Raw genomic sequence first — 27998 nt, 5'->3', positions numbered from 1 at the left:
AATGGTTCTCTAACTCATCTATCAAGCTCTCAATCTTTATAGAATGTTATTCTACTTTTGGATCAAATCTCCGTCATCTTTTTACCAAACTTTACTCCAATCTTGATGATCATTAGGCACGCATCTATTTATGAGATTTGGAAATAGTGGAATTACAAAATGATATTTCACCGTGGATCCTAAGCGATAATCAGTCATTCAGTCTCATCAGCAACATAAAAGAACAAATTGAAAACTAATTAACATTACTACATTAGTAGCTAGTTAGGCTCATGATTACAATATATATGAAATATTGAGATATTAATATATATATATATATATATATATGTGTGTGTGTGTAAATTTCATATATACACATACACACAATTAAAAATGTCAGGGTCCTGAGTCCTGAGTGACCTGTAAATTTTGATCAGAAGGAATTGAATGGTTTTGGCGAATACTAAGGTGGGGATGTTGTCTTCCTTTGCCATTCTAAACCTATCTCTTGTCTTCTCTCTCTATACCTTTCTCACCCTTTCTTCCTCTCAATTATGATCTCTCTCTCTCTCTCTCTCTCTCTCTCTCTCTCTCTCTATGAATCACATGCCGTGGAAAGATCAATATACGTACTTATATACTATAACTTATAAGTATTTTTTAACTTATGATTGATATATACAGTATGTACTAGTTAATGAAACACCAAACTTTTGTTAGAAATTACCGATCATCCTCATTAATCCTATTTTGAAGGTCCTGTTTTTTGTTGGGTATTTTGTTGAACATTCTTCTACCTTTGCAATGATTTAATATTAATTAGTAGATTTGAAAAGGCTACGAAAGTAGATCAATTGTTTCTTTTTTTTTCCTAATTAGGAGTTATGAATCATATACTGACATGTAGTACTATTGAACCGGAAATCAAAACAAAGTTATTATCTTCGTGCATAGTTTTGCTTTTAACAGAGCGACTTGAACTTAAATAGGACCTGATCAGTTTTTTGTTGTTGTTGTTGTTGTTGAAGATGATCGAGTTGAGCCGTTTGCAAACCTGCAATGCATCATATGATCATTATCATAATATGTGTGGTTCTTGTTCAAGTAATTAATATTATTATCTATTTAGTTTTTGCTATATATATGATTGTTTTTGTCTCTTTTATAAACGGTAACGAAATATTACAGATAGGATTACTTGTGTTTGGGGTCGACCACTACCACTCCTACACTCATTTGTCTCATGTGTTTGTTTTCAGATGGACTCACGTGAACTTCTTAATTTATTGTTTTTGGTTTATGTTTTCCTCCACGAGTTTGACAACGATAAATAATTATCCTATTTACAAAATAACCATAAACTAGTTTTAGATCTCAACAGTTGTAAGCAAATTTCACCAGCAATAGTAGTTCAATCTGTTATCTAAAATTTCAGTATAGATCTCAACTATAATGATATTCTTTACCATTATCTTTTACAATTTCTAACCATATCATAACTTTTTTAGCATCACCATAACTAATGTCACCAATATTTAAACATTTGATTGCTCTTCATCATTCTTTAAACATAGACATTGCTTGCATAAGTATAACACTCGCATCTGCCCTAACATTATAGGGTTATATTTTCCTTAAAAGGTTTTTATTATATTTAAAAATAACTGTGAGATTTTTTAGTGAGGAAGACACTTATTAATAATGCTATGAACTGTGTTCCTAGAAAGGAGAGATGGTTGGCAGCTCCTCTGACAGAGACAGATTTGACCTTCGGGTCTTTGAACACTTCCGGTTAAGGCTCTCCACCCTCGTGGTGGATCTAACCCAATTTTAAGACGAAAATAAAGTAAAATAATAATGCTATGAACTACAGGATTATTTATGTACCTTCGAAATTGATAAAATAAAGTAAGAATTTTAACTACTAAAAAAAAAAAAACAAAAATTACTCATCAGTTCCATTCATAAAAAGTAGTTTTGTTGATTAAGTATTGAGAAATCAGCAATGTTATTTTTATGTCGGAACAATACCTCTCTAAATGAAGACGGTTAAGAATATTACTTGGCTTTATATAACTATTAAAGTTTCAGAAAGAGAGTTTACGTTTTAACCAAAAAAAAAAAAAGGGGAAAAGAGAGTTTACGTATGTTAATCTATTGCATGTTTTATGTATTGAGAAATCAGAAATGTTGTTTTCGGGAAAGCAGAAAAAAAAAAAAAAAACCAAAAAACTGTGGTGGCTGTCAGGCATGTATGATATAGTTTTAATTCTATTTTTACTTTTTAATACCCGTACGTACCTTTTCCTGTTTTCCACCAAAGAAATGCCTACGTATTGAATACCATCATCTCATACATTTTTATTATATATTTTTCATAGCTAAATAAAAATTTATAACATAACTGAACTTTTGTCGAAGACTATTTTAAAACTATATAGAACATTTTTTTTTTTATAATCTTATTGAGTTTACCGAACATGGGAAGTAATGATAAAAATGTCTGGAACAAAAATTAAATAATGGTTCTATCCTACTAGTGATGTATATACGTACACATACACCCAAACATATTTGTTTGTGCGCGTGGTCTATTGCCTTTAAAAAGGGTCAAACGTAGTATAGCTTGGATCCTTCTTTACTTGTCCCTGATCTCTCCTAGCCTCTCGTCTTCTCTCTCTTTTGTGTTTCATCGATCATGGGTTCGAATTTTCATTACACTATAGATCTCAATGAAGATCAACACCACCAACCTTTTCTCTCTTCTCTTGGATCCTCTCTTCATCAAAATCATCAACCACAACATTTTCATCACCAAGCTTCTTCTAATCTCTCATCTTCGATGCCACCATCTCTTTCCTACTTCCCTTTCTTGATCGACTCTCACCAAGATCAAGTATATTTTGGGTACAACACTAATACTTTTCACGGCGTTCTTGATACCCATCTCTCCCAACCTCTCGAGGTATAGTTTTAAATGAATTTATATATATATATCAATGTTACTTCTTGATGATCATAGAGTAAAACTTATTGTATATTTAATACAAAATAAAATTAACCGAACTTTCATATGGAAATTTCAGCCCAACAAGTTTGTATCGGATGTCAGTTCATCATCAAGCGATCAAATGGTGCCAGAGAAGGAGACACGACTAAAATTGACGATAAAGAAGAAGGATAATCATCAAGACCGAACTAATCTTCCTGAATACCCGACAAAAGGCAAGACAGGAACAAATACGCTCAAGTGGGTTTCTTCGAAGGTGAGATTGATGAAGAAGAAAAAAGCGATTATTACCACCACCGACAGCAACAAACAACATGTTAACAACGACCAATCATCGGACCAAAGCAATCTGGATGGAGATCATGATCGTCACAATAACATATCAACAAATCAGTACAATATTATTGTCGACCAGAATGGTTATAACGGATCAAGCAACGATTGCGTGATTAGGATTTGCTCCGATTGTAACACAACCAAGACTCCTCTTTGGAGAAGTGGTCCGAGAGGTCCCAAGGTAATCAACCACATCTTTTAATTGAAAATATATGCCTAAGTTTAATTTCATATTGTATATACTTGATTATATAAGCTCTCGAATAACTAATTTCTATTTATAGTACTTATTAATAACAAAATATTATTCAAAAAAATACATCTAGCCGGCAAATTTATAAAGTTTAGGTAGTATTCTAAGTAGGTTAACAAGTATTTTAATCTTACAAGATAATTAACCATACTATCCCTATTGTTTTGTTATTACAGTCTCTTTGTAACGCCTGTGGCATAAGGCAAAGGAAGGCGAGGCGGGCCGCAGCAACGGCAACCGGAATCTCTCACGAATCGCCACCGGTCCTAAAGAAGAAGATGAAAAACAAAAACAAGAGATCAAATGGAGTTTGTAATCTCTCCTCTCCTTCGGATAAGAAAATGATCACAGTGGAGGAGGCCGCAACAGCCGGAGACTTGGAGACTCAGAACAACTCCTCGATGTTGTCATCCTCTTCCTCTTCAGACAAGTTTTATTTCGACGATCTAGCAATACTGTTAAGCAAAAGTTCAGCTTATCAGCAAGTTTTCCCTCAAGATGAAAAGGAGGCTGCCATTTTACTAATGGCTCTATCGTACGGAATGGTTCACGGATGATTATTTTGATTAAAACTCACCTTCTTGAGAAATTAGGGAACTACTCTTATCAGGTATAAGTCATAACTAATAGTATCTAGAATATTTGTTAGAATAAATTTTGTTCTTGCGGTGATATAGTGATAAGAGAATGTTGTGGTTCAATAGATTTTGTTTGTAAGACGACGTGTTTCTATGATGCGATAATGTGGTTGTTCTTGTTCAATCTCATGTTTATTTGTGTTTCTAAGATCTGCGAGTTGATTTAATGTATCGATATCTCGTCAAGCATTTTATTTGATGAAAATCTTTTTGGAATGTAAACAGTTTGAAAAGCAACGATCGTACATATGGCTAGTAGAGATTGATATTAAACTCGGCCAACATGAATAATTTCCTGTAATAAAACTAGCTTAACGACTAAAATGACGCATGCATATAATGTTGCGCCAACCACTAAAAACGTGGCTAGAGAACCAATCAAGACAACTTTTGTAATCAAGAGAAAAGGGGATTTCAAAATTCTCCTGGATAAAATAGCAAGAAAACAGAAATTTCGGAAACATTAGAAAATAACCAAAAAGTAAAGGGGTTATATTGAAATTAGTTTGAAACTTGGGGAGGTGTCGCAAACAAATTTCTACTTTTCCGGTGAAAATTAGAAAGCTCAAAAAAAAAAAAGGCGAAGTCTTTGTGGTGCGATGCGATTCATATCTCCGACGACGACATGACATCTTTACGATCCCTCAGCATCTCGCTTTACACTTCCTCTAACTCTGCTCCGATTTCTCCACCAATCAAGATCCGACAATTTCTAAATTCATTCAACAGATTCCACGGCCTGCCATCTTCGAGCTCTTCTTTGATCGGGTATTTAGTTTTCTCATCGAGGAAGCAGTTTCACTCCGTAAAGGTATGAAATTTCGTAACTTTTTGTGCTGGGATCCAACTTTACGGCTAAAATTTGAGAACCCATGTTCCACTTTTTGAGTATCTGCTAAATCTTATTATTCTTATGTCACTTGGGAATTTAGGTTATGTGTTTCATTTGATTTTGATTACTCTTTATGTGGTCTAAGCTGGAAGATGTATACTGTGAGTGTGAGGTCTCTGAGCCACAGAGACGATTACATCAGTCTTGTGTTTTAAGTTTATACTGTATTACTTTGATTAAAGCTAAGTTGCGTTAAGGGCCTTTTTTTTAAATAATATGTATCTTTTATGAGTGTTTGGTGTTGTAATATAGAGTGTTATGTTGTTTGTGGCTAAGAGATGAAATATATATGTGTGTGTTTTGGGATAGGTCCAAGCGTTAGCTGCTGAAACCGAACAGCCAAAATGGTGGGAGAAGAAATCAGGGCCAAACATGATTGACATTACTTCGACTGAACAGTTTCTGAACGCTTTAAAAGATGCGGGAGATAGATTAGTTATCGTTGATTTTTACGGAACTTGGTGTGGTTCTTGCCGTGCTATGTTCCCAAAGGTTAGCTTTCCTTGAGCTACTTAACAATGTTATCTTTTCTCGTGTATTACTCAATCCATTTCTCATTTTATTTGACTTGGGTGTCTTGAACCTTAAGGTTTCTTAAGTTTTTCAAGTCCTGAAATGATCAGCTTGCTTTTTTCTAAAGCTGAGAGTCTGAGACTTTGTACTTATTCTTTTCTAGCTCTGCAAAACGGCGAAAGAACACCCTGATATCTTGCTCCTTAAAGTAAACTTTGACGAGAACAAGTCTCTCTGCAAAAGCTTGAACGTCAAGGTGTTACCATACTTCCACTTCTATCGAGGCGCTGATGGCCAAGTCGAATCCTTCTCATGCTCTCTTGCCAAGGTCAGTTCTTCTTGTCCCCAGCTCTCTCTATAATGTCAATCATCACAATTCTCTGTCACGAAAGCAGAGTATAGCCACTGCACCATATAGTCTTAGTGGCATCCGCCAAGTTTAATAATAAGCTTTCTGCAAACATTATGCAGTTCCAGAAACTGAGAGATGCGATAGAGAGACATAATGTAGGAAATGTCAGTGACTACTCGTCTTCAGCTTCTGAGAAGGTTGAAGATTCAAGCGTATAATTCATGTCTGATTCTGATTGATCAAAGGTTCTTTTGTTAAATGGCTTCTCTGTATATACAACTGCATTTGCATATGGGTGCGTCATAATTTGTACATAAAAAACAATAGTCTAACTTCGAGTTCATATAACTAGACAATTTGCACGGACATTGTTATAACGTGTGTCTTTAGTATTTTCAATTTTGAGATGCGCGAGTTCTTTTTACCATGTGTGAAGTACACTCCAATATTCTCTAGCATCCCAAAAATTCTCCCAACCGTAAATGTTAGCATGTTCACTTTTCCATCAGGGTTTCAAATTTTGATTTTCCTATATGTTAGTTGTCTTACAAATTCATTCATCCAAAAACCAGTGTATGTATATGTATCTGAAAGTCTATACTAACGAATGAAAGTAATCAAAAGCTACATATTAATTACACTTAACGAAATTGCATCAGTTGCATTTCATCTAAGAAAGCATTTTTTCTTCACTCGAAGAAAAAGTAACAGGACGTTGAAGCCTTAGGCTCACGAGCTAACTCCTGTAACATCTCAAGTTTTTCATCAGCAGTAAAGTATTTGTAATTCCTCGAGAAATTTGCCTTCGTCAAATGTTTGGCATTTGTAAGTATGTATGTTGCAACTTGTATCTCTTCTTCACGTTGTCCATTGTATCCTTCCCACTCAAATATTTGTAGATGGGATAACAAACAAGGAGGAACAGAAATCGGTTTGGTAAATGGTGGGTTAATCTCGTGCTCTTCACTGTAGTTCCCGTCTCCCTGTAACCATAACCGATAATGGTTTAGACTCATCAGCCTCAGCAAAACTAGCCTAGATAGGTAAGCAAAGTTTAAAGGAGTTTCTTACATCTCTTAGCTTGAGAACTTGTAACTGAGGAGAGTTCATTAGCAAATTCATAAGTAAATTCCACCACTCGGTTTCTCTAGTACCTAGCTCCAAATATACAAGCTGGTGGAAGATAATACTGGCTGCATACCTAGTCTGCGTTACAAGCAAACGAATATTGATTTGTCCTGGTTTTCATGAGTGAAAGATTTTGATTCTAAAACAATTGAATTTGATGTGAGCTTATAAGGATACAATTTTACCTCTAAATGCGACAAAGACAAGGAGAGACGCTTTACTGACGAGGCAAGAGGTAGGAGAATCTTCTCAGTTTTTATATTAGAGATATTTGTAATCTTTGCCTCCACTAGCTTCGGAGTATTCTCAAGAGAAAATTCAAAATCTTTAGGTCCTTTAATGGATAAGTAGTTCAAAGAAGGGGCATTGATCACATACCCTCTTTGGCCATCTCCATCACTACGATCACGTATTGGTAATCTCTTTAAAGAAGATGATTCGATAGTGAACTTTATCACATTGTCAATATATCGTTTCACGTCCAATTCTTCAAGATTAGGACAACTCGAGAAAAGTCTACGCACTGAATCCTCGTCCTCGTAGTAAACAAGGTGAAGGTTTAGGATCTTGAGGGACTTGAAACAAACAGGAGAATCAGGAACATCTACACGAACATAGCTCTTGAGTTTTAAGACCTCGAGTGTTTTACAAGCATAGATATTACTTGGCAATCGGATAGATCCATCCTCTGAGTTAGGATCGAGTTCAAGCTCACGCAAACCACGTTCAACCGCATATCCAATCCAAATTCCGATATCAACAGCCTCACAATCCGACTCAACTATAAGTCGCATACTCTCTAGAAGAAGTGACTTATTCAGTAACAAGAACCTATGAACAAATTGCGGTGACAATCTCGAGGAAGTTCTACCATTCTGGTAGTGATAGTCAAGCTTAGGCAGATATTGCCAAAGAGAACTCCATCGTTTGGACAAAACACAAGTTCCTACTGCATCTATTGTCGGAACCAAAGACAATATCTGAATCAGCAAAGCATCAGGCAACTCACTTATCAGATCCCTATTCACATCAACCATTCGTCTCTTCTTGAAGGTTCGCCAACAGAATCTGATACGAAAACATCAATTATGACGGTTCCAATTTGAAAGATATATATAAATAACGTAAGACTTTAATTTGGTCCGCGATAGGAGTGTAAGGAAACCAAGAACGCATGCACGTACAAGAATCTTGGGAGGAAATTAACTTACTTTGGGTCCATCGCCGTAATGAGATAAGACTTGAAGCGAACCCTAGCTTTCTTGTGTCGCTTTCTCGAGGTAAAGGTTAAAGGGATTTTATCTTAAAAGAAAAAAAAAAGGTTAAGGAATTAAACAAGAACATTAATTATAGTTGTAGATGCGAGAATTTGTATTACGTTTGGGCAACATATACATGCACTATCCATAACTTTACGGAACAAATCAGATACTAAAATTTATCGGTCAAAACAGAAAAATCATAAATATTAAAATTTTGGATACATATTCCGCTCCAAATATATATTTTGCAAATATGTGTATTGATATAAAGATTTGTAGAGACTTTTGAATTGTATATGTATTACTACATATCTTGTATTTACAAAACAAAAAAATCTTTATAAATTAATTGGATTATATATTTATTACTTATTTTTGTTTTTTTGGACCAAATTTAATTGTATATTTATTACATTTTATTGGACTCAAGTATCCAAATTTTAATATTTATAAAATTCTGGTTCTAATAAATCTATTTATAAGCAAAAAAAATCGGTATTAATTATCAAGCATATGAGCATATTTGTTAAGATTTCACCGTAGGCTAATGACTCTCCAGATTATTAATCCAATATACAAGTTCCTTAAAAGTAGCAACACAATCAACTAAATCAAAAATGTTAAAGATCTTTTGACATCATATAGTAACAAAATTAATTACATATGAGCATAATAATAGCATATACCTAATCAACTATTCTGAAATATTTAAATTAAAGATCTTTCAATATTTTTCTACTAACTTAGACAAAACCCTCAAAAATTTCTTAAACATTATAACACTTTGTTAACCCTCCAACTAGCCAATTACGGTAAACAAACACAAAAAGAAAAGAAAAACACATTTTGTCATTGATTTCATTTCTTAAGTTTTGCGTATGAGGTGAAACCGTGATATATATGTCATTCTTCGTTTAATAAATCATGTGGCAGTTTTTTTTCTTTTAATTTCAATCTTGACTCTAGAGCATTAACTATAATTGCTTTTCTGGGTTTTAAGGTATTTGCATTTGTCGTGTGAACTTTTGTATCTCTATATACTCAATTATATACTCAAGTATTGGGAACTTTTGTAATCTTCGGTGTGAGTCCAAACCGATCCATCAACTGATTTGTGTATGGCAGGTGGATTATTTACTTGGAGACGAGACAACCCGTTGAAGTTGGCATACATGGTTGGTTACTATTTAGGATCTACTATCATGGAGAACCGACAAATATTTTTTATATTTTGTGTTTGTGAAAATTGTATAAAAGTTTTTGTTCCTAATAAATTAAATGTAATCTATTATGTTTGAATAATGTTACGGACATATAGATATATTAACAATACAAAAACTTATATTTATTTAAAATATAAATATATTTACAAATACTGATGTAATTTATTTATATAGTTATTTTAGCAAATTTGATTTTAATCATAGTTCATTGTATTTTTGAAAGTACACATATTTATAGTTCTTTCAAGGTCAACATATATAATTTTATTAACAAGTACTGTTAATTATTGTAAAAACACCAAAATATATATAACAGTGTAACATTGATATTACAAAACAAAGAAATTTACTATGGGATAAATTTTGCAAATACAACAACATATATATATATATATAATATTGTAATATTTATATTAACTAACTAAAAAACCTGATTATGTTAGTATACTAACCTATTTAAATGATTTATGAAAACGAATAGACCTGTGGTGTACAACGGGATAAAACCTAGTATGTATTACTACATATCTTGTATTTACAAAAAAAAAATCTTTATAAATTAATTGGATTATATATTTATTACTTATTTTTGTTTTTTGGACCAAATTTAATTGTGTATTAGGTACTAACCCGCGGAAAACCGCGGGCTGAACTTTTTTGATGAAAATTTGTAATAATTTATTTTGTTATTATGTTATTTATAATAGTTTGTGATTAAAATTTTGGTTTAATTATATTATAATTTTTGTATTTTAAAAATGTTTATTGAAAACCTTTCAATAAAACATTTGCATGTAATGAATAAATTTGTTTAAATCTTTGTCAGTTAAACGCAATCTTTGCTATAGTTGTAAAGTAAGTAAAAATATATAACTAACATGTAAAAAGAGCAACTAAATATGACTAGTGAAAGTTCTGAAAAACCTCTTTGAAAACAACATTCATTTTTTTTTTGTGGTTTCCCTTTCTTGTCTGTAATAAGCACTTTCAAATCTGCTTTTGATTTCACCCTAGACATTGCCCTATAGAGTTGTCCATGAGAAAAAACCGGTCTTGGCAAATACAACCCTACATAAGATAAACTCTGGTCTTGGCTTTTGTTGTTGGTCATAGCAAAAACAACTGACAAAGGAAATTGTCTTTGACGCATTATGAAAGGCAACCTAGTGTCCGATAGCGATAATAACATCCTAGGAATAAGCACAATGTGACCAATTCTAGTTCCTGTAATGATCCTAGCTTCTAAAACATGATCAGCCATCTTAGTTATTTGTAACCTAGTTCCATTCATCAACCCTCCATTTAGATCTATATTTACAACATTACCGGGCAACATATCTTAAGTCTAAGACTATGATTTGGTAATCCCGATACTTTGATACTATTCAAGAAATCTGGATTATATAGTGGATTTTTTAGTTCTTTTGTGAGAAGGGTCAATTGAATCAGAATTTAGATAAACTCTCTCTTCACCTATAAGCAAACCAAATCAGTAAACAAAACAAAAAAAATAGAGGAATGAAAATCTTATTTCGGTTACGGGAATAATTGATGAGATATTAGTTTAGTAAATTTTGAAAACTATTATTTATTTTTCTTCTTCTCTCTCTATTTGAAACTGAGTAATTCAAACAAATAAAATAAAAATAGGGAAAACTAACGAAGAAAATGAACTTTATTTGGAAAAAATTATCTGTATTTTTTTTTTAAATTTAAGCAGTTAATATATTTAAATCTCAACTTAGTTTTATTTTTGTAAAGAATAGTGGCTAAAAGATAAATATAACTTTTTAAAATAGATAAAATACTATATCTATATCTTTTATTTTTATTTATTAATTTTTAAAATTTAAGCTGTTAAACGGAACTGTTATATATTTTATTCGATTAGATTTTTGATAAAAATTTGAAACCTTAATTTTTTTTTGATAAAATTTGTAGTTGTAGATTTTTAAAATTTTAGCTGTTAATCTTTTTTTTTTGAAGTATGAACTAGTTTTGATTCTAATAGATTTTTTTTTAACTTTTCTACTATTATTTTATTTGATGTTTTCCTGATTTTTTAATGACAATTGTATGTAATTTTTATCCATTTTAAGATTAGTTTCATATTTAACTTCTCAATTAATATAGTAGGATCTATATATACATTTTTGCAGCAGTTTATGAAAAAAATCATGAAGTTCCAACTTATTTACAGGAATGCCATTGTGTTAATTTTAAAAAACAAAAACGTTTTGTTTCGATTTTTTTGTTTGGGTTCGAAAATAAACATTAACAAATCAAAGTCCAAGCCCATTTCACTTCAAAAATCTAATACACAATAAATACAGATTTCACCGCCAATTGTTTCTATTCAAAAATCTAATACACAATAAATACAGATTTCATTGCCTTCCATGCTGATCCTATGCAAGATTTGTGTTCCAACATCTTGATTTCCAAATATTTTCTTCCACTGATTGCATATCCTATAAATCAATCAAGCAAAACAGAATTAAATATCAGAATATTTTCTATCACATAAACATACCATAAAAAACAAAGATCGTTATGATCTCTTTAATTAGTCGCTAAAATCGGATCTTTTTGGTATCGTAACAAACGTGTTGGTCGACCTAATCATATCCCTATAAATAATACTAACCTAAAAGGGGTTATTGGTTCTATGATTTTAATGGATTTGTAAATCCAAACAAAAACCATATGTTATTCAATCATTGATTTTAAAATACTTATTAAAATTATGTGTTATTGGTTCCATGATTTACAAATACTTGTTAAAAACCCATGTTATTCATTTAATGATTTGTTTTTGGATTTCAAAATCCACAGTATGTTTTAGATGGATTTGTATAGATTTGAAAGTGTAAAATAGAAGGATTCAAATCCAAGGATAAAACATGTTATTTCAAAATCCATGTGTTTTGATTTTGAGAATATACAATTCCATATGGATTTAGAAATCACCTCTCCAATAACAGCCTTTCAAACTCCACTCTGCATAAGCAATCAAACTAACTCTTACACATTCTCTCTATTTTAAATCTCTATGGCTGTTACTTTTGCCTTCTTGAAAGATGTTCGACCCTACAAAACCGCATGGAGGATTCAAGTGAAGGTCATCCATTCATGGCGTCAATATACCCAAAACACCGGTGAAACGCTAGAGTTGGTTTTGTCGGATTCAATGGTAAAACTAAATGCTTATGTTTACGCCATACAAGACTTGATATTACTAATGCATCTTTCTGTTTCATTCTTTCGGAGTAAAAAAATTCATGCATCAGTGAAGAAGGACTTGGTTTGCAAGTATGTCAATAGGCTTCCTATTGGTAACTGGGTTTTCATTGAAACATTTGCTCTTAGCTATGCAATTGGTCAATTCAGACCAACTACGCATCTTTACAAGATGTCATTCATCAATGGAACAATGGTCATGGACAGTGACCCTGCTTCAGATGCTAGCTTCCTGACATTGGCTAAGTTTAAGAACATTCAAAGTGGCGAATCTAATCCCAACATATTTGTTGGTAAGTATCTAATTACGATTGTTCTTATAAATATTCTATCTATTTATATTATTCATTATGCAGAGGTTATTGGTCAAATTGTGAGTCTGGGTGAATTGGAGGAACTCGAAGCCAATAATAAGCCTAACAAAAAATTGACTTATGAGCTTCGAGACGAAACGTAAGCATTTTCTCCTAATACAACTATATGAAACGTATTGATGATAACATATGATATCACTAATCCAACTTACTTATTATATATGATAGAGATGATAGAATGTCATATACCTTGTGGGGTTCCTTGGCCGAGCACGTTTTCAAATCCTGCCAAGACTCTGATGGAAGCATCATGATCTGTGTTCTCAGATTTGTGAAGATAAAATCCTACAAGGGTATAAACATGCTATTATTACCAGTTATTTAACTCTGTTCCCGCATACTTTATTTCATGATGATTTTACTCAATCAGGTGTAAAATTCTTGACTAATTCGTATGATGCTTCTCAAGTCCATGTGAACCCACTGTACGATGAAGTTGATGTTTTCAGACAATCGTAAGTTGTCTACAATATACATTTCAAACTATTTTTAACAATATATATTTAGTTTTAAATATTGGATTTGTATGTTAACAGGCTTCCGGATGATGGCCTCTCTCTCATATACCGTCACAAGCTCCCATGATGGGAGATGGTTGCTGTTCAAAATGAAAATGCAGAAAATTTTCCAAGGAAAACAATTGAAGAGTTGAAGAATTCTTTTGAGGTATGTAAATCTAATGTTAACCTTGTGCATTTTAGTTATAGTATTCAACTATAACCAACATGTATCTGTAGATTGGAAAGGCAAAGATTCATTGCACAATCTACGCCATTGACACCGACTGGGCTTGGTACTATATTAGTTGTCGTTCTTGCAATAAAAAAGTCACTCACATCCACGATGGGGTGAATAACAAAGGGAAAAAACCAAGGTTTTACTGTGAAACTTGCAATACTGTTGTCACTAATGTGATTCCAAGGTAAAGAAATTTCTATACTCGATTTACGCCCAAATCTATTTACCAGTATATATATGTTATTCAAAGATATTTACGTTATTTCTTATGATCTATACATTCACATTTTTAAGGTTTATGCTTTATGCTAATGTAATGGACAATACTGCTGAGACCAAATTACTGTTGTTTGACTCAATTTGCTCTGAGATTATTGGTGAATCTGCCCCATCAGTTCTTGGTGGCTCCGTTGATGAGGTATTCACCCGCATAAGATGATATTACTTTACTTTTGTATAATAGACATTTTATAAATTAATGTATTAAAACAATTTGTTTATAATTGTTGTGTAGATTGTAGATCCAGAAAATTTGCTTGATCCAGTGAAAAGTCTTATTGGAAAGACTTATCTCTTTCTGGTAAATGTTGAGAAAGCAAATATATGGGATGGTAAAGACACCTACAAGGTCTCCAAAGTACTCGTGAAAGATGGCCTAATTGAAGAACAGCTGTTGGAGAATTCATCAGAGAACGTCAATGCAACGTCTATTGTATATGGTGACCAGGTAATTTATCATAATACTAATCTGGTATTACTATTATCTCTGCATATTTTATTTAGTTAACTATGTACTTGCTGTTTATAGGGAGTTCTCATGTTAGAAAACAGCCCGCATACTACCGACTCTATTACTCCATCCTTCAAGCGTGTTTATCCGGCTAATGGAGCGACTTCTGATCAAAACTCAGCTTCCAAGAAGTTGTGTATTGAACCAATAGATTTAGAGAAGTGTTACTCAGAATTTGGAGCTGAAGGAGTTAATGAACAATCTGAAGGATCAAACATGGAAGATGGGGTTGGAAAGCAAAAGGAAGTCGGTAATGGAAGTGGTGTGGACAATTCAGTCATTGAAGGGAAAAAAATGATGGTCGAAGTTAAGATCAAGGTCGAAAAGAAGGAATGATTCGTGGCTTCTCATATTTTTAATTGTGCCTTTGCTTTTTTCTTTTTTCTATTCTCATGTTAAAACTTTCTAAGTTTGGTTTTTTAAGTTTGGTCTTATCTTGGACGCAAATAAGTGCTGTTATGCAGCTATTTTTAAAATTATGAAGTTTCTATAATAAAACTTTTATATTTCTGATTCATTTTAACTTTTTTTGATTGCATCTTATAGATATCTATATAGATAAACCATTACTATCTACGTTCTAGACTTTACTGTAAAGTTATATAATATGAAAAAGTTATATAAAGAACTGACCTCTGTTTATTTCTGACTCGCCGAAGGTTTAAGAGCAAATCATCATCTCACCATGGGACAAAACTCCCTGTTGTAAGCATAGAATTTCCATATAAGTCAAAATTATAAATTAATCATTTCTATAATTTCGACGTAAACTAATAACCATCTATAATTATATAAATAAAAAATGCTACACGACATCAGAGAACAAACTCTGTCGGATCAAAAGCCATCTAAACATTATTAGATGATCTTGGTTTTGCCAAAAAAAAAAACCTCATATCTCCTATATAGAATGTATGGTTAATGGTTAATAAAAATTAAAATCAAAACTCAATCATCTTTTAAAACGTGAATGGAATTAGATTTGTAAAATAAGATTCTCTTTTGATTTTCAAATTAACTAATTAGAAAATCAAGTCAAATTTCTCAAAATATTTGTATCCCATAAGTTGCTTCTTTTTAGTTGTCATTGAAACCAACTATCTATATTTACTAAGAAATCAAATATTTTGTTTTAACTACGCAATCCTAACTCTTGATAGTAGTGAATTACGGAAAATAAAAGAACGAACCTGTTTAAGACTCAAATAAACATCCTCTCATCATCAACAGAGAATCACCTACAACCTGTTATGAGAAAATATTAGCAAACCATGAAAAAGAAACAGGACCCTTCTCTTTCGGATTTTGATTCTAATTCTAACCCATCCAAAAAACCCGTTTCATTCAAAGTTCTACTCCTCATAATCAGATTACTCAAACAAATGCATCTAATAGTAATGGTTCTGTTCTACTAAGCACAACTTTTAGTAGGGTTTTAAACGATATTACCAACTTTGGTAATTCCTCTACTGGTAATTTAAGGACACCAACAACTCTTCAACAGTCCATTCCTGCAATGCAATCACCACATGTTCTTGGTTAATTACAACTCACATACTGTCAATTAACCATTTTATTTTCATTGTGAAAACCATATACTAATAGATGTAAACTAATGTTTTCACTAGGTTCAAGTGCTTTAATGGGCATGCCTTCCATTGGAAATGCCAGCTCCGGATTGATTCAGAAATCTTCAATAGATGTACTCACGGATATCACCAATCTACATCGCCGGGTTGCTCCCACAAATACACGTCCTTCTGCTAATACCCACAATAAACGAAAAGGTTAATGTTTACCTCAAAATAAAACATATCTACATTACGTAGTCATACATATATACTAACTCAATTGATCTTTCTATGTTTAAAGTTAACCAATGTGATGCTTCTATTTCATGCATAAGCAACCAAATACAATCGAAGCATGGCACCAATGTCCATATGTTTCCAATTAGAAATCTGCAAGAAGAATTTGAAAATGCATCAGCCACTACTTTTATCCAAGGTAATCTATAGATACATAACTTTGTGAAGTTAATAGGAGATATAGTATATTATTTTCTAATTAACCCATGATAATTATTAACGGTGTCCTATAGGAAAAAATTCTTCCCCTATGAATGAATCATTCGAAGATAGTAGTACTGATGATGAAAGCATGTACCATGTAAACGATGAGAGTTGCACTGACAGTGAAACTGCCGAGGAACATACCTACTATATCAGTAGTACTGATGATAATTCTGACCAATACACTGATGAAGATACTCACCTGCCAAGCCCAGTTAATATAGAAATCCAGAGAGCTACAGAACAACTTAGTGATATATCACCTCAGATTGCCAGAAGTGAAGAACATTTAAAATTCATGGCTAAAGTGGATCAAATGTTGCAGAAAACAATTGAAAAGGAAGCAGCAAATCAGAAAATCACTCAACCAAAGAGAAGAGGTCGCCCACGTTTGCAAAAAAATTTGAATTCTGAAACACCGAAACCAAATAAATCAGGTATCATTCATTTTTAACTAAATGAACTCTTATGTATTTTAGTCCGAGTTTTAAATTAACAATTTATAAATAATTTTTTTTATACCCCAGCTTATCTTGACCACGGTGATGCTACATACAAGTGTAAGTTTTGTGGTGCCTTCATGTGGTATGATGAGAGTATTAACAAAAGTAGGAAGCAGGAAAACCCAACGTTATGTTGTGGTGAAGGGAGTGTGAAATTACCCTTTCTCAAAGAATCTCCTGAGCTTATCAAGAAATTGCTCAAAGGGGATGACACAATGAGCAGAAACTACAGAGAAAATATTAGAATTTATAATATGATTTTTGCCATGACTTCTCTTGGTGGAAAGGTGGACCAATCTATGCTAAAAGGGAAAGGGCCAAATATGTTTCGATTGCAAGGAGCAAAATTTCATTTGATTGGCAGTTTAAAGCCGGATGAGGGTGACTATGCTAAGTATTCACAACTATATATAGTTGATACTGAAAACGAAGTAGACAACCGAGCAACTGTCATCAAGTAATCATTCTAACTACACATTTTTACACCAATTTTAGTTTCAAAAATATACTCATGTTTCTTACTTCGTGTTTTCATTATTTATATAGCAAGGGTAAAAATTCAAAGCCAACCGCACGGAAACAAAAACTGAATAAAGATATCATTGGAGCCCTTATCAAAATGCTCAATTCTGTAAACTCGTATATCAAAAATTTCAGGTCGGCTAGAGAGAGGTTTGATTCTACTAATAATGAGCCATTTCACATGGGTATTGTCTCTGATCGGAAAGGTGTTGATGGGAGGATATACAATATGCCTACAACAGCAGAGGTAGCTGCTTTAATCCCTGGGGATTTTAAAAAAAAAATGCATGACCGTGATATAGTTATTCAAGAGAAGAGTACTGGTCACTTACAGAGGATAAGCCAAATTCATATCTCCTATTTGGCCCTACAATATCCTCTCATTCTATGCTATGGTGAGGATGGTTTCAGGCCTGGTATTGAGAAATGTTATCAGAAAGCCAACAACAACAAGAAGAAATGTATAAGCATGAGATAGTGGTTTGCATTCAGGATTCAGGAGAGGGAAAACGAGTCTCATACTTTGTTGCATTCTAAAAGGTTGTTCCAGCAGTTTCTTTGTGATGCTTATACAACTATTGAATCTAACAAACTATCTTACATCAAGTTTAATCAGTCGAAACTAAGATGATGCGAGAACTACAGCTCCATTAAAGAGGCTGTCGCAGCTGGGACAACAACTACGGGTGAAGAAGGTAATCAAATTTTAATACCTTCTTTTTTCACCGGTGGACCTAGGTATATGGTGCAAAGCTACTACGACGCAATGGCAATCTGTAAACATTACGGATTTCCTGACCTATTCATCACCTTTACTTGTAATCCTAAGTGGCCAGAGATAACAAGATATTGCCAAGCAAGAGGGTCTAACTGCTGATGATAGAACGAATATTGTTGCAAGGATTTTCAAAATCAAGTTGGATTCTTTAATGAAAGATTTGACACAAAGAAACATGCTAGGAAAGACAGTTGCGTGTAAGTTTTTTTTACCCGGTACTTGATGTTTTATTGCTGTTTTTTTGGTTTTGCATATCCTCATTTGCATTTATTTTGTACTATTTCAGCTATGTATACTGTTGAATACCAGAAAAGAGGATTACCACATGCTCACATTCTCTTATTCATGGCTCCTCAAAGTAAACTACCAACGGCCGACGACATTGATAAGATCATTTCTGCAGAAATTCCAGATAAAGAGAAAGAGCCAAAGCTCTATGAAGTAGTTAAAAATTCTATGATTCATGGTCCATGTGGTTCAGCAAACAGGAATTCTCCGTGTATGGTGGATGGATCATGTTCAAAGAAATACCCAAAAAAACATCAAGATATTACAAAGGTTGGTGGTGATGGTTATCCTTTCTATTGAAGAAGGATCTCAGAAGACTACATTGAGAAGGGTGGTATTAAATGTGACAATAGGTATGTTATGCCTTATAATAAGAAGCTCTCTCTTCGTTATCAAGCTCATATCAATGTGGAATGGTGTAATCAGAATGGTTCTATTAAATACTTATTTAAGTATATAAACAAAGGCCCATATCGTGTTACGGTGATTGTTGAGCCTGTGGATCAGTCTAAAACTAATGAAACTGTAACTTCCGGCGAAGCACCAAATACCGAGGAGAAAAAGAAGAATAAAATAAAAGATTGGTTTAACTGCAGGTACTTTTAATAAACTTAAAGATCAACCCGCCTATTTTATAGATTATCACATTCTAACTTGCCTTCATGCTAATTCTATCTCTTTAGGTATGTATCTGCGTCAGAGGCAATTTGGAGGATTTTCAAGTTTCCACTTCAACATAGATCTACAGCAGTTCAAAGACTCTCTTTTCATGTCGAAGGGAAGCAACCTGCTTATTTTGATGGGAAGGCTCATATTTCAAATGTTTTAGAACGTATACTTAATCAAGATTCACAGTTCATGGCTTGGTTGACTTTGAATATGATTAATGTCGTTGGAAAGAATGGGAAATGAGCTCGAGAACTTCTATATGCTCAAATCCCAGCATATTTTACTTGGGATGGAAAAAATAAGCAGTTTAAAAAAGAGATCAAGAGGTTTTTCTTTGGGTCGTATTAACTACGTTCCTAGAAAAATGGAAGATGAATACTATCTTAGGGTGCTTCTTAACATTGTCAGAGGTCCAATGACTTTTGATGATATCAAAACATATAATGGTGTTGTTTACAAATCTTATAAAGAAGCATGTTTTGCGCGTGGAATTCTAGACGATGATCAGGTTTTTATTGACGGTCTGATAGAAGCTGCTCAGTATAGTTTTGGGGATTACTTGAGGAATTTTTTTGCTATGCTGCTTTTATCGGATTCTCTTGCTAGACCTGAACATGTATGGTTACAAACATGGCACCTTTTGTCCGAGGATATAGAGACAAAAAAGACACAACAGTTCAACAATCCAGGTAATAATCTCCCAATTTAACACAATACTTGATCAATGTCGATTACTATTTTGTTTATCTACTAACACGGACAATCTGTTTTATTCAATTATACAGAACTGACTCTAACAGAAGCTCAGATTAGAAACTACACTCTTCAAGAAATAGAAATGATTTTGTTGTTTAATGGTGGGACTCTAAAAGACATTGCACATTTTCCTCAACCATCACGCGAATATATTGATAATTCCAACCGGTTAATTGTTGATGAGTTGAGATATAACCGTGAATTTTTGGAAGAAAAGCATGCTAAATGGATAAAGATGCTAACGACTGAGCAGAGAAGTATATACGATGAGATCACTGGTGCTGTATTCAATGATTTAGGTGGTGTTTTTTTGTTTATGGCTTTGGAGGAACAGGGAAAACATTTGTTTGGAAAATACTAGCAGCTGCTATTAGATCAAGAGGACAGATTGTCCTTAATGTTGCCTCCAGTGGCATCGCATCTTTGTTGTTAGAAGGTGGTAGGACTGCTCATTCAAGGTTTGCAATCCCTTTGAATCCGGATGAATTTTCAGTTTGCAAGATCAAGCCTAAATCAGATCTAGCTAATTTGATAAAAGAAGCATCGCTTATTATCTTGGATGAAGCGCCAATGATGAGTAAGTTCTGTTTTGAATCTTTAGACAAAAGCTTTTCTGATATTATCAAGAACAAAGAGAACAAGGTATTTGGTGGAAAGGTGGTTGTTTTTGGAGGTGATTTCAGACAAGTTCTACCAGTGATAAATGGAGGAGGGAGGGCAGAAATTGTTTTGTCATCACTTAATGCTTCCTACCTTTGGGATCACTGCAAAGTCCTAAACTTGACTAAAAACATGCGACTACTATCAGACAACTTAAGTGTGGATGAGGTTAAAGATATCCAAGAATTTTCAGATTGGTTATTGGCTGTTGGTGATGGTAGGATTAATGAGCCTAATGACGGTGAGGCAGTAATTGATATTCCAGAAGAATTGTTGATTACAAAAGCAGAAAATCCAGTAGCAGCAATTTGTAAGGAAATTTATGGGGATCCAACAGAAATGCACAAAAAAAATAATGCTACATTTTTTCAGAAGAGAGCTATTTTAGCACCGACCAATGATGATGTCAACACAATTAACCAGTATATGTTAGAGCATTTGCAAGGTAAGTAAACGTTTAAGTTAGACTTTAAATGTTTTTTTTTTATATAAGCCTAAGTTAAATGTTTTTGTTATTCTAGGGGAAGAAAGGATCTACCTAAGTGCTGATAGTATAGATCCTACAGATTCAGATTCACTGAACAATCCGGTAATCACTTCAGATTGTTTAAACAGTATAAAGATGTCAGGTTTGCCACACCATGTTTTGCGTTTAAAAATTGGTGCGCCGGTTATGTTGCTTAGGAATATTGATCCCAAAGGTGGGTTGTGTAATGGAACTAGGCTCTAGATTACTCAACTTGCTAATCACATTGTCGAAGCTAGAGTAATAACAGGGACAAAAGTGGTGAAATAGTTTTAATCCCTATGATAAATCTAACACCTTCAGATACCAAACTTCCATTCAAGATGCGTAGAAGACAGTTTCCACTATCTGTTGCATTTGCTATGACCATCAATAAGAGTCAGGGGCAGTCTCTACAGAAAGTAGGACTTTACTTGCCTAAACCTGTGTTCTCTCATGGCCAACTTTATGTGGCATTGTCTAGGGTTAAATCCAAAAAAGGGTTGAGAATACTAATACTAAACAAAGAGGGAAAGATTCAGAAGCAAACAACTAATGTTGTTTTTAAGGAGGTTTTCCAAAACATACACTGAGTCAGCTACCTCTCCGAAGGTAAATTTGACCCACCTTTTTATATTAGTAGGTACTTAATTTCTAGGTTGGAAACATTTAAGTTTAATAGTTTTCATATAATTGTTATGTTTTATTCAAAATGCAGGTGCCTCATTCTCCATAATGCCACTGATTCACCTCCCATGAATGAAGCATATCATAATCGACAGTCACGACTGATATGAATCAATATTTTGGTTATTGTAATTTTTAAATTTTTTCAAAACACATATTCAATACGCAGTTTACTACAATTATCTTGACCGTTTAAACACAAATTATTTCATTTTGTTTGAGAGCCAAGTTATTTAACTGTTTGCAAATCACTTTAATTTCCATGATTTAAGGCAGTGAAAACACTCAATTTTTTAATATAATTTTAGTGAATGAATATATAGATACTAACCTCAATAAACTTAACTGGAAGACGATTAGTCCTGGTAGCAAATAGTTTGTTACATGTATGAACTTCAACATGAATAAACAAAACACAATTAGCTTAATTTTTAACAGTATCGTTGCTTGATTTTTCTACTAAAATAGCTTCCTCTATTACAAAAGTATTACCTTCTAAAACTGATACAGATATATACTGTATCAGACACTTCTATTAGTTATTGCTTACAATTTCAACAAACCTGCAAAGTAAACCATTATTCAATAACACTATGAGTACAACTGCCTTAAATGAAAGATATCTGTAAAGGTGAATTGTACTTAGCTTTCTCAATGGTGTGTTTTTCATGTTTATAGAACATAAACGTGAATATTGCCTGCACCGCGTATTAGGTTAATCCTCAAGCGACTCCCATCTCTGATAATCAAACCTTCACTTTAGTGTTAGATGCAATCATATCCGAAATTGGTTGCACATTTGATGATTGGCAATCTTATTAACAATCAATCTATTATCATCTCTAAGTTGCTTGAGGTTATGACATGTGAAACCCAACATCAATATCAGAAACAATTAAAAAAATTACAACACAAATATCAGATTAATTTACCTGGAACACATCATATTAGCTCAAATCCTCGATGGCTGTCCATATCTGATAATATGTAATCAATCGCTGACTTTATTTTTAGCCTCAAATATCCCTGGATATGTTTCCAAATTCGCTGATCTACAAGTGATAACAAACCCTTATATTACCATATTCCAGTGGAAACATGATATGGAATGGGAAACCCAACATCAAAATCATCAAAAAAAATTTAAGAACAACAGCAGAAACAACAGATTAAATTACCAGGAACCGAATCGATTTCAGAATAGTTCACCCACGATATGGAATTTTGGAGATAGCAGCTTCCCAATTTTAATATTTATGATTGTATTCAAATTTGAAAAGAAAAAGCGAGAAAAACGTAAATTCTAATTTCTGAGAATTCTCTCCATCTTAACGGTCACAAGAAGGAGAAAAAAAGAGAGATTGAATTTTGCCTGGAGACGCCGCAGTTAGTGTTCCACCATGTTCAAGAGAGACGACTACATCCGAACTAATCACGACGCCGTCTTTTCCAAGTGGCAGGTGGGTACTCTCTCTAATGAAACCCCTCTCAGATTTCAAGAAATTTACTGATTCCGGGTTTAGGGTTTTGCCTCGATCTTTAATTCCGCTGAAACCCTTTCGAGATCACAAGGGTTTCGAATGATATCTCTTTGAAAATTCGTGGAATTTGATTTAAAGATCCCATTTTTATACTCTTTTCTCCAACGTTTCTTTGTTTGTACTTTCATTGATGTTTCTGGGTTTTTTTTTCTCTGAAGGGTATCGCCCGATCCATATTTCTGCGTAAACCCATTTCCGAAACTGCAGAACTACGGAAGACTTATGCGGATTACTCCTTAATCTCTCGAGATTTAGGTCCAAAGGTCACATTTTTATCTCTGCAACTCTGTATTTTTGTTGGCCTTTGTCTCATGTTTGTCATCAAGTTATGATCTTTCTTGTAAGTAATTCAGTTTAAAAACCTCATTTTTGGTAGATACAGAGTCCAAGAAGCCCTTCCGGGTCTGTCTGAGCTTGGTGTATCTGTTATCAGTCATGACCAGGGGAGAAAAAATGATGGTCTAATGGCTACTCTTGGTCAAACTGAAAGCATTAAATATCGGCTCCGGTCTTTTGGTAGATCTATTGTTCATCGTGACTTACTCAAGAAACTTGGCGACACCCCGAGAAAGTCAGGTCTGTCTCAGACGATTCTTCCTATCACTCAGAAGAAAGCTGTCAACAAAACCGAAGAGAACAAGCATGATTTAGCAGAAGAGAGAGAGATTAGTTCTGATGCAGCTGAGAAGGAGAGTAATTTGCTACTCAGTCCGTCCAAACTTCAACCGGTTTCAGACAGACATTCACATGATGACTTAGTTGATGGGTCTGATTCTGCGTCTGTTTGTGGAGTCTTACTAGAAGATGGTACTGCTTGCATTACAACTCCAATCAAAGGAAGAAAGAGATGCACAGAGCATAAAGGGAAGAGACTTTCACGTGTTTCCCCTGTAAAACTCATACCGTGTGAAGTTCCTACCAGAAGAGAATGTCAAGAAACTGATGATATATGTGGAGTGATTTTACCTGATATGGTACGTTGCAGAAGACCACCTGTTTTAAGGAGAAAACGATGTGAGGATCACAAGGGAATGAGAGTCAACGCCTTCTTCTTTCTGCTGAGCCCAACAGAACGTGATGAAGCCGTCAAAGAGGATAAGTCCAAACCGAAGACATGTACAGGCATGAACCAAGAGGATTCAGGTCTGAATCTTTTATGTGAAGCTACAACAAATAATGGTTTGCCTTGTACGAGAAGAGCATCTACGGGAAGCAAAAGATGTTGGCAGCACAAAGATAAAACTGTGGACCATGGATCATCTTCCGAAAATGTTCAGTCAGCAACCACAAGTCAAGTAATTTGTGGTGTTAAGCTGTACAATGGATCGGTATGCGAGAAAGCTCCACTGAAAGGACGGAAGAGATGTGAAAATCACATCTTAAAATTCAAAGCATTAGAGTAACTCCTTTTGTAAGTACCTGACCGAGCCGGTTTTGGTATTGGTAAAACTTTGTTGATTTACCGTATCATACTTTTAACTCTAGATATCTTAGGTTGCATGAATTAACTAAGTAGGTACAAGTTAATCGAACGGTATATGCTTTTCTGTAAGAAGCAGCTTCACTTTTCTTAACCATTCTCTGTAATAAACTTTGTTGCTTTCGGCCAAATGTAGAAGCTGCTGCAAACTAGCTACAATTCTCATATCTGTAGTTTTTGAGCCTATCTAGTATCTACTTCTGTCTTCTTTCTCATCACAATTGATACACGTCTGTATTAAGTAAGCATCACTCTTGAACCTAATGGACTGCCTTCCCGTTTTTTTTTGGTACATTTGCTTTTGTCTACATGTTCTGTTGTGTTGTCTTGACACTTGAAACCATCGTAATCATCTGCAGAACCATTCTAAGTCATTGCTATCTGAGGGGGTCCGTTACTTAAGAATACTGAACAGAAATAGTAAATATGATAAGGAAGAGTAAGCATGCATTGATTCAACCTGTAAGATTGAACAGATACATTATAATATTATATCATATATTACTTGTTTCCGTCTTCTTCGTCTGATCGTCTCACTTCAGACGTCTCTTGCTAGAAGTTAACAATAAAGCTTGAAGAAATATTTGTTCAAGAGGTCACTGAACAGATACATTATTAAGGAGCAACTGATATAATTATTTCGAAATCCTGAGAATGAACAACCTCTGTTTCTCACTATTTCATAAGGTTAAGATACATTTGGAAAGTAAGTAGTCAACAATATACATAGAAGAAGACCTAGAGTTTTCGATTGGAATTACTGACATTGTTTTATTTGGATGAATGCTAGCTTCAGTTTTCTCTACGGCGAAAAAATGGAATGTAGAATCTCTTACAGTAACACTGTATGTGGTTTTAAACACCACAAAGAATCAGATCAGACCATATGGGTGATCTTGGAATCAGGTGAAAACGTTCCTTTTCCGTGTTGTCACTGTTTCTGCCTCCATTTCTTCTCGCGGTGGGACTCTTAAGTGCAGCTTCATAACATCATATACTGTGAATCCTATTGCCACGGACGGTACAACCTAGACAAATCCAGACGATAAAAAAGTCTGCAACTCAATCGTCGACTATTATGCGAAAACAACAGACAAATCTATGAAACGAATCTCAAACCTTAAGGTAATTGATGCTAAGCCCGGAGAAGAGTTGCTTCCAACCTTCTTCTCTAGCAATCTTGAAAAGGGTTTGCATTGTTCCTCTTCTTCTTGTTTCTTCCATAACGGCTGCTGATAGTCTCTCAACCTGGGACAGGGAGTTTCGGGTTTAATACTACTAAAGGATGTGTTGGGAAAGAAGCAGAGAACCAGATCAAACCTGCATTTGTCTCCTGACAACATCAAGAGGGTACGTCAAGGTCTGACCAAGCAATCCAGCGACAGACCCACATACAAGTTTCAGGGAAATGTCTTTCTTATGTTCCGCAGGGACATGGCGTTTCATCTCTTCGTAGAAGTAGAACTTCAAACCAGCATAAGGGAATATCCCATACAGAGAAGGAGCTGACCACAAGCAACCAAAGAGGCAAAGAAAAATCAAATCTTTTTTCAAGTCTTAGTGAATGAGATATAGCAAATCCAAAGTAATGGTTGTTATGTACCTACACCACGATATAGGCCACGGAATCCAGATTCTCTGTATGTCCTCGAGAAACAATCTACAATACCTCTGTACACAATTTGTTCCAGAGGAACAACGGTTTTTACTTGCGTCTTTGCTGAACCAACAACCTGCACTGCTGAAACCTCTATGAGCCTACTTAGGTTCTAGCTCAGGAAAAGACATAAAACACACAAAATAGATTACCTGATAAGCCAGCTTTGTCCGGACCAGGTCAAGAGGATAAGTGAAAAGAACCGCAGTACCACCAGCGAATGATCCCGCAACAAGATCAAGCAATGGACCTCGAGTAGTATCAGGGAAACCAATAATGATCCATCTCCTGTATTCCTCATAAGCCATGTAATGAAGAGCTGCATAGGGAACTATCCGAGCAACACTTGCACCATTCCCTCTATACAAAAAAAACCAAAAAAGAGGTTAAACAATCTCTTTGACTGAAATTGAATGGAGAGCTCAAGCCTCAAAGGCATATAAAAAACTCAAGAGAACGTACCGGTAGAAACCCATCAAACCTTCAGTTTTGCCAATCTTGTTGATTGATCCTACAAGTCCTATCCTTTTAAACTCGTCTCTTCTTGTCTGACAAAAAGATCAATACTTTGACAAGCTTCTTTTAAATCCAGAGATCAAGATTCCAATTGAGAATGCAACACTAAAAGCTCTCTAATTTTGATGTTTAGTTTCATGACTCAAGTAAACCTGACTGAATCAGGTTACGAATCAATCTTAGCTTTGTCATATCTTGAAGAAACAGTACAGAGCTGGATAAAATCGAAAAGAAAAAAAAAAAAAAACCCAAATGATTAGTGTACCTGGAAAAGAATCTTAATTCGCTCGAGTGGAGCAACGGCGGTTTTAGCTATACCGCCGGTGACGCCGCCGGCAATAAGCTCCTTTGCGAACAAAGGCATCGAATCAATAATTCCGTTCTTCTCTTCGCCCTCCGCCATCTCAACAGAGGTTAGAGAGAGAGAAGAAAGATAGATACGGGTTGAATGGGTCTTCTTCTTCTTCTTTTACTCCTCCTTTATCGAATCTTTGTACAGTTTTGAAGTAAAAAGAAGAAGAAAAAACGAAGAAGAAAAAAAGAAAAGTTCTTTGTGATCGATCAATCAAAGACTTGGTTCCTGTATGATTCTCACCTTCTCCTGCAAGTTATTTTTATTCTCCGTTTAATTAG

At 34.2% G+C, this 27998-nt stretch overlaps 7 protein-coding genes across 7 annotated transcripts; 5 read left to right on the top strand and 2 right to left on the bottom strand.

Annotated features, from left to right (window-relative positions):
- On the top strand, positions 2554-4367 carry LOC104722341 (putative GATA transcription factor 22). The gene is made up of 3 exons (XM_010440492.2): positions 2554-2947; positions 3069-3509; positions 3758-4367. Exons 1-3 carry the CDS (start codon positions 2681-2683, stop codon positions 4136-4138), a joined length of 1089 nt encoding a protein of 362 aa, XP_010438794.1. The 5' UTR covers positions 2554-2680; the 3' UTR covers positions 4139-4367.
- On the top strand, positions 4764-6403 carry LOC104722340 (thioredoxin-like 2-1, chloroplastic). Its single transcript, XM_010440491.2, has 4 exons — positions 4764-5030; positions 5421-5603; positions 5788-5952; positions 6096-6403. The coding sequence occupies exons 1-4, from the start codon at positions 4845-4847 to the stop codon at positions 6192-6194; spliced, it is 633 nt and encodes a 210-aa protein (XP_010438793.1). The 5' UTR covers positions 4764-4844; the 3' UTR covers positions 6195-6403.
- On the bottom strand, positions 6666-8326 carry LOC104727741 (F-box/LRR-repeat protein At3g26922-like). Its single transcript, XM_010446818.2, has 4 exons — positions 8316-8326; positions 7290-8172; positions 7048-7182; positions 6666-6959 (listed from the first exon to the last, which is right to left on the bottom strand). The coding sequence occupies exons 1-4, from the start codon at positions 8324-8326 to the stop codon at positions 6666-6668; spliced, it is 1323 nt and encodes a 440-aa protein (XP_010445120.2).
- Positions 14258-15067, top strand: LOC104727740. Its single transcript, XM_010446816.1, has 3 exons — positions 14258-14359; positions 14456-14668; positions 14750-15067. Exons 1-3 carry the CDS (start codon positions 14258-14260, stop codon positions 15065-15067), a joined length of 633 nt encoding a protein of 210 aa, XP_010445118.1.
- LOC104727739 (ATP-dependent DNA helicase PIF1-like) lies at positions 19928-22220 on the top strand. Its single transcript, XM_010446815.1, has 6 exons — positions 19928-20252; positions 20349-20576; positions 20654-21424; positions 21501-21680; positions 21809-22056; positions 22203-22220. Exons 1-6 carry the CDS (start codon positions 19928-19930, stop codon positions 22218-22220), a joined length of 1770 nt encoding a protein of 589 aa, XP_010445117.1.
- On the top strand, positions 23540-25399 carry LOC104727738 (protein EFFECTOR OF TRANSCRIPTION 1-like; the record flags this gene model as incomplete). The annotated part of the gene is given in 4 exon segments (XM_019231795.1): positions 23540-23631; positions 23871-23922; positions 23924-23975; positions 24058-25399. Coding segments are annotated over 4 exon segments (1254 nt in total), but the record flags the coding sequence as incomplete, so codon positions are not given.
- Positions 25842-27994, bottom strand: LOC104722338 (mitochondrial substrate carrier family protein P-like). Its single transcript, XM_010440490.1, has 7 exons — positions 27631-27994; positions 27312-27397; positions 27002-27209; positions 26796-26925; positions 26513-26697; positions 26312-26440; positions 25842-26220 (listed from the first exon to the last, which is right to left on the bottom strand). The coding sequence occupies exons 1-7, from the start codon at positions 27766-27768 to the stop codon at positions 26095-26097; spliced, it is 1002 nt and encodes a 333-aa protein (XP_010438792.1). The 5' UTR covers positions 27769-27994; the 3' UTR covers positions 25842-26094.

The sequence above is a fragment of the Camelina sativa genome, chromosome 11 (assembly GCF_000633955.1).
Source record: "Camelina sativa cultivar DH55 chromosome 11, Cs, whole genome shotgun sequence".
Lineage (NCBI taxonomy): Eukaryota > Viridiplantae > Streptophyta > Magnoliopsida > Brassicales > Brassicaceae > Camelina > Camelina sativa.
This window is presented reverse-complemented; position numbering and strand designations above follow the sequence as displayed.